Consider the following 12526-nt stretch of genomic DNA (forward strand, 5'->3'; position numbering starts at 1 on the left):
TCTGCCGTCCTGTTTGACTGTGAGAAACTTCTCGTTAGTTTGTTTCATGTGCTTTGCTGCGTTTAATGTCCTGTATCTCGTCTCGTGTTCGAGCTGTCTTGAATTTGGTGCTAATTTCACCTCTTACATACACATTAGAAACATGAAGGCATTTTATTTGTCTGGATAAATTTACATTCTTACCGAATCAATGTTATTTTTGTTTGTTATCATAGACCATTAATAATATGAACAATATGATAACAGGATTATCATCTGTTAATTGGGTGCTTAATTTAAACATGGCACAAAAAAGAAAGTAGAAATGGTCATAAATAGGTGATGGATAAGACTGTGCCATTTTCCAACATTCAATAATAAAGTACATTTATATACAGCAAAAAATAGAAAACTTCAGAAGAATGGTCTGTTTTCTCAGTGAAACACCACTTTCTAAATAAAAAACCCACAAGCATTAAGGTGTCTTTTTTTTTAAACCCATTAACATATGGGAAAGTGGTAGCTCGATGATTAAGGCATTGAGTTACTACTCAGAAGGTCATGAGTTTAAATCCCAGCTGCCTCTGCTGGGCCCCTGAGAAAAGTCCTGAACTATTCCGTTGTATAAATGAGATGAATGTAAGTCCCTCTGTATGAGGGTCTACCAAATGCTGCAAACCTGAAAAACTGCAAATGTAATTGTTCTTAAATGATGTTACGTAGAAAGTACAATAAAGGTGGCAGTTACAGGAGTGAGGAGTGTTAATCTGGGGGTTAAAATACTGGTTTTTGTTTAACATTCACTGGTGTCTTTACAGCAACTCCAAAAACGTTTTTCAGTTTAAATATCAGCTTTTGTGTTTGACATCAAAGCACACGTAGCAGGTCTACACTTCATCCTTGGTCGCTGGTTTATAAATAACATTTTGTCTGGAGTCAGGTTTAGATCTGTGAAGAAAAGAAAGCATTCTTTTTAACAAGGCTCAGTTCTGATCTGTTTTATCCTTGCAGCATTGATGTGCGTAAATGCACTACGATTAGTATAATGGGTATATATAACGTTTATATCATGGAATTATGAAAGCATTTCAAATAAGACATGAAGGTCATCCAATGTTTCCGCATAAACAAACTCAGTCGGTTCTCAGCACATAAGTTTGTTACTCACTTTGAGTGTTTTTGCCGCTGTTGATAAGCGTACAAGAAGAAAAGGAGCAAAGTCAACACAAACAAGAGTCCAAAGGCAATAGCCAAGATATCACCTGCAGGCCAGAAAGATTCATTTAGAAACAGGATTTTAATTTAAAAAAAAATGTAATTAAAATTAAAAAGTTATTTTTTTGGAGTCATAACCTACCTCTAGACAGTCCATCTGTAAAGAAAAACAAAAACAAATACGATTTTATAAACCATAAAGATATCAAGGTCTTTATAACATTTTGTCAGAACTCATTTTTTGAGGGATTCGGGCAGCTCACGGAAAATGTCATACATTAAAGTCGAAGCTGAGAGATAAGCAGTAGTTTTGTCTGGAGTGTCATCCAGAAGAATGAAAACTAGCATCCACTGACAGTGTTGTGAAATAAGCCACTTAACTGCTCGACAAAATCCATTTCAAGTTCCTCAGCTGCATACTTGCAGTGGTGTATGTCTGCTGGCGTGAGTGGCGTACCTCCAGCTCAGCATGTACTCACACGATTAAGGATCAGCTCAACACTTTCTTATTCTTATTTAAATATTGTACCCACTGGCACAGTGGCTCTTTTAGTGCAGTGGATCTTTAAATGGTGTTTGTTATAGTTATTATCCTATTTGTATTTGTTTGGGCTCTTGAACAGAATGGGTTCAATCCAAGTGTATTAAATGTCAATAACGTAAAGATCGTCATATTTGACAATCAGACATCTGTGTTCTGGGGGGAATGTTTCAGAAAAACCCATGTTCTGAACGTTTAGGAACCCCAGTTTCAGGGCTGTCCAAACCCAGGGACCAGGGCTGGATGGAAGACACATATTTATTAACTTCTCTCTATGAATGTACAATAAGTGCCACATTTCTATTTACCCTTTCGCCTGACAGTGATAGTAGTCTTAGCTAAATGGCAAAAGCCTTTTTTTTTCTCTGATTACACTTACAAATTAATATAGCAAATACTTGTTCGTGCTATGCCAAAAGCCTGCTGCAGACATTAATATAATCATATAAGTCATTATTGAAACAAATACCAGGAAGTGGAAAAAATATAACAGGAAAGAATGTTTTATGAGAGCAAACAAGGCACAGAACCTTTTACTAGAACTAATAAACTGGATGCTTCTAACCTTTAAACACGGAAAAGATTTTGGGAATTTTTTGAAATATTCTAAATGTGTCATTCATCCTAGAAAGATTTATGAATATCTTGTGTGTCACAGCTACAGCTAAAATGTAATACTTTTAAATAATATTTTAGTGATCGTCCCTGACATATATTAGGTTGTCTAATGTGACTCATCAGATGAAGACGTAGCTCCACATTATCAGGTCTGTTGTGCATCACTGGCTTTTGTGTTAAATGAGAGTGCCATCACTTATACATGTATTTTGTAATGACTAAATAGACGTCTAAACTGCTTCCCAGTTCTGCTCCTGAATTCTTAAATTAAAATTTGTGATGCTACGATAAAGATTAGTTAGATTACATTCTGATGGATCAGTATTGGACAATGTTACATCATGTGCAAAAAATATACGGAACAAATCCGAACAGACGAGGCCAAGGCGTCTACTATTAGTCTATTATTACAATATAATAATATAATTTACAATATAATAGTATCGACTATTAATAAGTATTGATTATTAACTAAAGACACTTACCCTGTGAACCATTTGCTGTTGTTGTTGAGTACTTGTCTGTCTCAGATGACCTACCTGCATGTAAAAAGGAATCGTTGATCACAGGTTTACATGGATGCTTTAAATACTTTTTTTCAGGCGTCATTAATCGGCTAGATCTTGTGCGTGTACGGTTAGAGATAAAAATCTTTTACGTAATGTTATCTGCTATTGTCAAACCAGTTATGATTATAATGATGCACTGACCGTATCCAGATTTTGACTCATGGAAAGACGCCAGGACTTGTCTTCCGTTAAGATTTTGTGACCCTCTGAAGTTTTTGGATAAACTCTGGTTGTGTCCACCTTTCAGCGTCTCCTCCAGAGCAGCGAGCTATTTTTAAAAAAAAAGCAAATGAAACCCTACACGCTTTAAAGCAATTATAACAAAGACTATTTATGTGCTGCTCATCAGGCATTTCCTTTGACACACTGTACTATAAACAAAAACAGAGCCTGATACTGTAACCCTCTACACAGGTTGTTTTCATGATACACAAACTTCTCAGGGTGCCAAACAGCGCATTAGCTACTCTAAAAGACTTTAAAAGGTGATAGAACTGACCTGTTTCCTTGAGACTGTGATTGTGTCATTGAATATTGTCCAGTTCACTGACTGGAAACACGGTGGAGTCGTTAGAGACCCAGAGTATCTGTAAAACCTCTCCAGACTGTTTGGCAGAAGGTGGCGGACATTAAAACTGGGGATATTAGTGTCCGTCTCTGTAAAGACCACAAGTTATATCCAATTTAACCTGATGTTCAAACCATTATAAATATGAGAATCATATATAATAAAAAAAAATCCTATATCAGGTAAAATCTATTAATATTTACTATATAAATAGTATGCAGGTAGAATATTTACCCTCAGAGCTAACATCTTTAATTACAGACAGGATTCTTTCATAGTTTTTATTCTCGTGAAGACCAATCTGTAAAGGAAAAATGTGTTGAAAATATTTATAATGTTAATCCACTTCTACAAATCTGATGTAAAATCCTTATTTAGACACAAACCTTTGACTGTATCATCATAGTTTATTTTTATATTAATGTGACTGGGTTTAAACAAATAGAACTCTTCCACTTAAGTCATTGTACTGACCATTAAATGCACTAATATTTGTCTGTTATTTTGCTTAGCAGCCAAAGGTTACTGTTAACAGATTACATTCCATGGTGAAAGAATTGTTTACCGCGAATACTCGAGTGTACGTGTAACAAAGATCACTAGTAAGAGGGTTTCACTCATTTTTAATACAGTCCTTGTAACCTGTCTCTCATCAAAGCTTGTTGCTTGATATAAACTTTTTTTTTAATTATTATAATTATTATTATTTAAGGTTAAGTCTAAAGCTCTAAAGTCACCAACGAGGGCTTCGTTTTCACAGGGGTTTCAAGTATAGCTCATTTAGGAGATAAAGTATACTTGAGGAAGTCATCATTAGCAAACATGTACTGTATTTTGAAATAGATTCTAGAAAGGAAAAGGTCAATGCTTCTTCTTCTGAACAATTAAATGGTAGCTCAGTGGTATTTGGCTACTGACCAGAAGGTCTGAAAGTCATGAGGTCAAATCCCAACACTACCAAACTGTCACTGTTGAGTCCTTGAGCAAGACCCTTGACTCTCAACTGCCCATTTGTATCTTGTTTCAATTACAGATTTCTTTGGACAGGAATGTGCGTCCAATGAGTTAAATGGAAAATCCTAAAGGTTCTTCGGACTCTTTAGCAGAGTTTTATCAAGTAGCACTCTTTCAGAAAACCTGTCCAAAGATCCATAAATCCTTTAATGGATACTTTGATTATAACAGGTTTTTTTTTAGACATTTTAGTCTTACCCCAATGAAGGCTCCTAACACAGCAAGTCCATCTGGTTTGCTGGCAGCTTCTTTGAGGTTGGAATATTTTGAGTTATAATGAACAACATGGATCTGGAAAGGAGAGAAAAATATTGACATTATGATAATCATGTTGCTGTGCAGTATTGCACTGGGTATTTGTAGTGTTGTGCACCCTCAAGGTCAATACAGTGAGTGTAAACAATGCTTAATTAGGTATAAACAGCCATTGTGTTGCTTTTTCCTTCAGTAATCCTTAATTCATAGAAATATGTACTGAGAGTTGAAAATATAAACAATGTTGTTGGCTGTTCAAACCTCTGCAGGAAAGTGAATGTTATCAATGGTGTGTTCTGAACCAGGAACTTTTGTGTTCCCCCAGTGGAAATGCAGCTGGGCTGCCAAGTAGATCTGTTCAAACCCTTGTACTATACGCATGGTGTTGGGCAACTGCAGCTGCACTAATGGAATGAAAAAAAATGGACATGCACACACAATTCTGATTAGTTTATACCACAGTAACACAAATTTTAAGATATGAGCTAAACAAATGAACTGACTTACAAGTGTGACCGTTGTTTTGCAGTCTCAGTTCTGGGCGACCACTCAGATCATAACCGTCTAGTATTATAGCAGGTAGACTACGATCATAGGTCACGTCTTTAGTCACGATGTCAATAGGAGACTGAGATTTTCCACTGCAGTCCGCAAAATTGCTCAGCCATGATGCCTGATCTGTGTGAAAAAATGGTGATTTGCCCTTGTGGTGTCACTGAGTTAATTATAAAGCTTTGGCATGAATAACTGAACACATTAGTGTGAGAAAAATAATGGGATAGTTATGTATTCAACCAGTAATGCAAACCGAATTGCATGTGTTATATTTAATGTATATCTTAAGTTTCTTAAGTTAGTAAAATTCAGGCTGCATTAAAGTGTCAAGATATAAATTCTGGCTTAAATGTTGAATTTCCACATTTTCTTTGTTATGCTCAATGCCAATATGTGCAGTCATAAACTGCCAAGTCATCACTGTGACACATCACTACTATTAATAATGGTAACTTGCTTTAGAACCAGTCGTAACACTAAACTTTAATGTTAGCTGGAATCACTAGTTAGGTCTGTAAATATAGTTCCAGCAACCTGGGTTAACCAGTGATGGTGAGAATCATCTTTGTGTACATTTGAAACAAAGCTGAGGCCATTCAACAAAGATTGCCCACCATGCTGGAAAATAGCAACAATACAGACTGCAAACAATGAAGCTGAAGTACAGATAATGATCAGACGTGAGACACAGGGTTGTGTGTTATGATAGGGTCTGGGTGTCCAGTGCATCTATAGGCTATAATGAGGATGTCCAGCACCTAGTGGATCAGTCTTAGCCTAGACAAGTAAACGTCAGGTCTGGGAATCAGATGACTGGTGTCAGGTCTATATAGTGCTATAGGGGATATAGGTCACAAGGAATGCTTTGCAGGCTTGCCTTGATGGAATGCTGCAAGCTCAATCATCTGATTGATAAAATTGTGTGACATACCTTGGCCACAAGGTCACCACAGAGTCTGCCAAGCTGAGTTATTTAGTAGTAATCATTAGCAAACAGGTGATTTTTCAGAGACTCCAGATCTTTAAAAAGCAAACTCTTGCAATAGGCTTGTAAGGAGGCGCTTAAAGTGACTCACACAGCAAACAGAGGAGATTCCACATGAGGTTTATGGAGAAATTAAGAGGCACCTCTGACTCCTTTCAGAAATCTATCTATTGATACAATAGGAAAAAGTATCAATGCTGTCTCTGAAATCTAGCAGGCACTATCATGTTGTACACCATTTCACTAGAAAAATGAATCAGATATATAAAATGTTCAAGGATCTGTTGAAGAGAGGAATCTGTTGTCAGCTCTGGGGGTGCTCACGTGTTCCGATGTGTACAAGGTGAGAAAAAGAAAGACAAAGATACAAGACCTTTTTTGGGCACATGTACACAAGAAGGTATTCAGATGATTCTCATCACTGCTGGTGCTTAAGAGGCTTGAAATAGAACACTGGGTTTGAATAAAGAGCTCCATGAATAAACATTGCCTTCTAGTCTTATCGAGGAAATACAATTAAGGATCACAACCTGCCTTGAAGTATTAATTAATCTTGGTTAATGAGTGACCAGCCTCCACAGAGGAAAGGAAGCTCTTTCCTGATATCGTAATGATAGGGTAATAATCTGGTCTTTTTCAGTAGCTATCACACATGACTCAGCTAATTAACACTCATTGATCATGGTGGATTTCTAAAGGGCTTAGGGACTGGGTTACGGACTCTGTGATTCAACCTACAATATCACAGGATATTACACCACTTTAGATTGTAATGTATTATTTACTTACTATGATAACCCCAGTGACCGCTATTGGATGAGCCTGTAAAGAAATAAGAATGTAGGTTAAAATGACATTAACAGTAGCTATACAACTGGTGAAAAACTGGTGATGTAGGTCAGGAAGGTAAAAGTGTATTGGCTCATAAGTATCAAAAACTCATTGCAGCTGGTTGCTTAGTTGCACATTTTCTTTGTGACTGAACAATACTGCAACAATACTGAACTCATACCATAAATAAATCTAGAAAAAAATGGATATAAAAGATGAATCAGATATTTGTAAGAGGTAAAGTTCTGACAAAGATGGCCTTTTGAACCCATGCCGGTGTTGATGCAAGCTAGTGCATTTACAGTCACATGCTCTCAGTATGAGTTACAGGTGCAGTAAGAGAAACATACTCTCTGGTCTCTCATGTCAGCACAATCCTTCCTCCTTCCAGCTGACTGAATGCAGGCATTATGCTTCTGAGAGTGAGCCTTATATGGAGCCCATTTAAAAGAGCTTTGGCAACTTAGTGATGGCCATCAGGACTCCAGGCACTATTGTTAGTTTACATGGTGGGTCATGCTAAAGTTACAGAGATCAGCTCTTTAGTGTGGAACTTAAGAATCACAGAGGAATAAGAAAAGAATAGGTCACATGGCAAAACGTTGTCTTTTCTCTTTAGCCCTTTAGTAGTTCATTATCATTTACTAGACTTGCTGCCACTGAGAACTGAATATATGAATGTAGAAAGGTTGCCTAATATTGTCAGTCGCAATCAGATAACTTCTGGCATTATTAGTATTATTGTTATTAATTTTTAACTAAGTTATTCACACAGAGCAAAGATAATATCATGTATTAACCCCTAAACACCAGGCTTAACAAGCAGTAAGTTTTGCTCAATCTGGCAGGTTTTCTGTGTGTTCTGAGAACGTTACATCAAACCTCTTACACACTCACTGCATTATCTTTAGGTGTAAGAATGCTGTTCTTAATAACTACTTCATTAAACTAAAGGCATTTTGGAAATGTTACACCAAAAATCCTATTGAACAGCTTCTGAATATTTTAATACGGTTAAATGCTAACACTCTTAAGAGGTCTTAATTTTATCCTTCTGGGAAACCCTTCCAGGTTTTAGCAGAAGGTTTCAGAGAAGATTCAAGTTAAAAACTGCAAGAAAGCTTAGTACTTAAAACTGCAGTGATGAGGGGGTGCACAGAGGTCACAGCTCCAGGATCTCCAGTTCCATCTTGAATTCAGTGTGAAGTTTCACAGGGTCTCCTATGTCTATGTTGGTTTCTTTCAGGTTCTTAGGTTTCCTTCCACTTCCTGAAACATGTCAGTTGGTGGACAGAGATAGTGTGTGTGTGTGTGTGTGTGTTGTTGCCCAACAATAGACTGCTGTATCTCTCAGGGCATGTTCCTGCAACATGCCCAGTGTTCTTAAGAGCCACCATGACTCAACTGGAAGATGCATGAATGGATGAATGAGATTTATTTTGGAAGTGCAGAAGCTGCAGTAAAACTAATGTAGCGATATAGATAAGACTGAGGAGCTGTGCCTCTGACAGGATCCTGGGGTGGACCAGTCTATTCACTACGCATGCCGACTATGCAATTTAATGTGATGTAATGTTTGCTCTGTTAAAAGAAAACAGAATAATTTGGACTAGAGGTTAAATTGACCGAGTACTCTAATGTTGACCGATTCGGACCACGGTGTATTTGTCAATCAAGCTAAATACGCATCTCTACAGTTGACTGGGGATATACGGATGTTTAGAGGAAACACACCACCTCCCTGTCTGTTTGCTTTGCAACACAATTCAGGAAATTCAACCCCAAATTAATTGAATTTTTAATAGAAGCAGCTAGGTGATAGATACATTGTGTGAATAAGCAATAGCATGTAGAGGTTTAGGTTCGGAATGTTTGTGGTGCAGTATTTTAATGTTGTGTATTAGGTAAAGCCAGGTTATAAGTAACTGCGTTAGTCACTGTGCATTGCACGCTTAGCAGTGTCTCAGTTTGGTGAAACCTGACATGGCCAAAGTTCAGGTTTAATCAACAGCTTTGTGTATTACTCTTAGAAAGAAATACACAAGGGTGTACAGTAGTGATACAAATCATCACTCTGTATAACTCTCTATAATACCAGACATGGTACAATACTAGACTACAAGATTTAAATCTTTTCTACACCCTTAACTTTATCCCTTTAAATGTTACCTGTTTATTGCGTCAGGTTTCTATGGATTATGAGAGATAATGGCAGATTCCTTTGGTGGGAATAGTTATGAAATCCACACTAGTGTTAAAGTTTCTGCTCATATGCATGGATGCCAAAACATCTTGTTTGCTTGATTTTCAGTTTGTGATTGATTCATAGATTATTCAAATAAACTATATTACACACAGTCGACTGTTGTTTTATTTGTGTTTAATGGATTATTTCAGAGCTGACTTGGCAGGTACAAAGGAAATATTTGTTGGTTAGACAGCCAATGGTGGTGGCACCAATTTCCTAACATCTGAGTTCAGAACCTGCAAGTAAAAGAAAACATTTTGCTCTATGTTTGTATGACTACTGCTGCAGTAAAGTATATTTAGATGTGCCACGTGGATTTTCCTGTTCAAAGATCTGGACCATTTCTGTCTAATATCATTCAACTACACTTGTTTAAAAAAGAAATATGGCTGACTGCACATTTACAATGTGAATATGGCTCTTTCATAAAAGTATAATGCACAGCTAAAGAGATGTGCATGTACAGTCAAGGTTTTTTTTTTTAATATAACATCATCCAGAAGGACATTAAGAAAAAATATGACAGGACGGTCAGTGGACAAAAAAATTCTCCTGCTCACTAGCAGAGAAAAAGTAAATCGGTTCTTAGCTTAGTGTAAAAAGAGTGAAAGGGGGCATAATGCTCTTTGCCTACATTTTTCAGTTCTTACTCAGCCTTACTCGGGGTAGGGGAACATCCTCTCCGGCACGTAGTCATGGGAATTTTGCCATAACAAAACCACAAGCTCTAGCCAACGTCACCAGGAATATCCTGCATGAAATGGTAAGACTGATCTCACTCTGAGTAAGGACTGAGTAAGGATCATGGCACTAACAGATAAAACTCCGACACTGCATAATGTTGAGAAGCAGCAGGATGTTAAACCCCAACTCCAAGTTAAGAGAATTGATTTCTTTATTAATACTTGCTCATAACTGAAAAGTAAACGTAACCGTCACAATATTTCAGCCACATCATGATACGTGAAGTTAAGAATCTAAAGATATATAGAACAACATATACTATTCATTTTTTTCATTCATTTTAATATAGATTTCCATTTTATATACCATAAAATTCTTAGGAGCAGAAACAGATGTATAAAACATAACGTTTGATTGTCATTATTTCCCGTGGAAGATTTTAAAAATAATATTCGACTGCAAATAAATAGCAATCACGGTACTGAAAACAAGAAACAAAAGGAAATCTGAACAGGAAATCTTGAGTAATAATTGTTTGCCAAAATGAAAACTGAAACATATAATATACACTAAAATCTTCACGAAAATCACTGACTAAAAGGAATTAAGTTCACTCAAACAAAAGCCTGCTGTTTTCCACTGATCACTCTGCACTGGCACCGCATGTCGTTTCAGAATAAACACACTATAGCTTTTTATTACACAGATTGCGTCACAGAAACCTTTACAGCAGCCTTAAAATCTTATCTTAAATATTCAATAAACGTTTATATATTAACTTATTTTTACTGTTTGTTACACATTTAACACTTTGGAAGTGTTAACCTACAATTTTACAAAAATTTTGTTTTACTCACTTTTTTCATGCTCATCCTCATCTTCTTCAGAGGAACTGTCCCCCAGCACCTGGCTGTGGATGAGGAGGAGAGTGATGAAGAGCTCTAACAGCATGCTGATGTGTGATTTTCTCCTCTTGTTAGTAAGTGAAAGCCCTCATGCAGGCGCACACATACACAATTATTTATACACTCACACTTTATATACACACACACAAACCCTCAGCTTCACTGACTTTCAGGTCTGTCACCTGAGGCGGAGCTTTAAAGGCTGCCCTCAGGAAAGCCACCAATCAGGAGCCATGAAGGTACCTATTACATCTCTCTCTCTCTCTCTCTCTCTCTCTCTCTCTCTCTCTCTCTCTCTCTCTCTCTCACTCACTTACTCACAATCTCTCTCTCACTCACTCACAATCTCTCTCTCTCTCTCTCACTTATTCACACACTCACTCACGCTCTCTCTCGCTCTCCTTTAAAGACTGAATACCAACTAATCTAATCTCTGTCTCCTACATTTCGACAGGCTTGGCACCCCATGCCACCTCAACACCCTCACCACATACACACAAACCTTGCCTTGAACAAAGTCCAGTCTAGTGTTTTCTATGAGCTGAGAAAAAAAGTTTTAAACTCCTTGATCAAAGAGCTCACAGAGTGCCTCCTTGTGTTTTTGGCCTTATGTACACACGTCATTCTGTCATTCCCAAAACCCCACACCCCCTCCCCAGTTTCTGCTAATTGCCCATAACATTTACCAAACTTAAAACTCTTAAAACGAGACTCCTAGTATTGTGCAGTACTGTATGTGTTCTTCTTGAGTTTCATCTAGCGGTTTAATTTTTTTTTTTTCATTAGTATCTGTAACAAATTATCTAATAAAGCGGTATGTAACACATTGTCCCTTCTTTTATGAAACAAAACACTTTATATCCACTTCACTCTTAGAAAACTAAATCAAGCAAAGAAACATCAACCCCAGGCAACACTACCTTAGGCAACAGGATGTGAGCCTGTAGGTTTTGTTGTTATGACGATTTCAGCAACATCCTTCCAAAGAAACCATCTTTACAACCTTGAGCCACATATCCACGTCATAAGTATTGCTTACTTTGCCCCTAATCTTAACTTTTAAGGGAATTCCTATGTTTCAATATGTGACCTTATTAGTACTTTTAATATCTGCGGTCTATTGCTGATTAGTTTGGAGACACCAGATTATTCGGTGCATAACACGATAAAGGTCAGATTTACATCCCTTCATTTATATCCAGCACAAGATCCTCAGTGATCCTAAATCCTATAAAAGTGAATGAACAGGAAAGAAAGGTGGCACCAGGTATTTCAGAGGTCACGCAGGAGGTTTTCAGCCTGTGGCCAATTTTAGAATAACAATTAAAAGGAACCGTTCCTTTAAAAAAAAAAAAAGCCCTGTGTTTAGATCCTTGACCCCAAACCACTTTAGTTCCTTAGAATTGCCCTCCCAGCTGCTCTTTACTCTTGTGAACACATACTTTGCTCCAAAGCTGTGTGATTTATGGTCTTATAAGGTTCTGCTTGTAGCAGAGAGCAAAAAAAAAAGAGACAAAAATAATTTGTCTGATGAGTATGATCTTGGGTGATGTTCCCTG

General features: G+C 37.2%; 1 protein-coding gene and 1 long non-coding RNA gene across 2 annotated transcripts; both read right to left on the reverse strand.

Moving 5' to 3' along the window:
• Window positions 1–134: 134 nt before the first annotated feature.
• ca9 (carbonic anhydrase IX) lies at window positions 135–11179 on the reverse strand. Its single transcript, XM_027140989.2, has 12 exons — window positions 10920–11179; window positions 7089–7121; window positions 5267–5437; window positions 5021–5163; window positions 4703–4795; window positions 3725–3791; window positions 3422–3579; window positions 3064–3190; window positions 2839–2892; window positions 1337–1351; window positions 1148–1241; window positions 135–927 (listed from the first exon to the last, which is right to left on the reverse strand). Exons 1-12 carry the CDS (start codon window positions 11011–11013, stop codon window positions 867–869), a joined length of 1110 nt encoding a protein of 369 aa, XP_026996790.1. The 5' UTR covers window positions 11014–11179; the 3' UTR covers window positions 135–866.
• Window positions 9494–10909, reverse strand: LOC125139715. Its single transcript, XR_007138773.1, has 2 exons — window positions 10013–10909; window positions 9494–9614 (listed from the first exon to the last, which is right to left on the reverse strand). It is a non-coding gene; the product is annotated as an uncharacterized LOC125139715 (long non-coding RNA).
• Window positions 11180–12526: the final 1347 nt, after the last annotated feature.

Source organism: Tachysurus fulvidraco, chromosome 20 (genome assembly GCF_022655615.1).
Source record: "Tachysurus fulvidraco isolate hzauxx_2018 chromosome 20, HZAU_PFXX_2.0, whole genome shotgun sequence".
In the NCBI taxonomy this organism is placed as follows: domain Eukaryota; kingdom Metazoa; phylum Chordata; class Actinopteri; order Siluriformes; family Bagridae; genus Tachysurus; species Tachysurus fulvidraco.

Excerpts from the sequence above, each read along its gene's own strand:
- ca9 (XM_027140989.2), bottom strand. The coding sequence starts at position 11,013 with ATGCTGTTAGAGCTCTTCATCACTCTCCTCCTCATCCACAGCCAGGTG. Across the intron at positions 5,438-7,088 it reads CGGTCACTGGGGTTATCATA|ATCAGGCATCATGGCTGAGC; the intron begins GTAAGTAAATAA and ends TTTTTCACACAG. Across the intron at positions 2,893-3,063 it reads TGAGTCAAAATCTGGATACG|GTAGGTCATCTGAGACAGAC; the intron begins GTCAGTGCATCA and ends TTTTACATGCAG.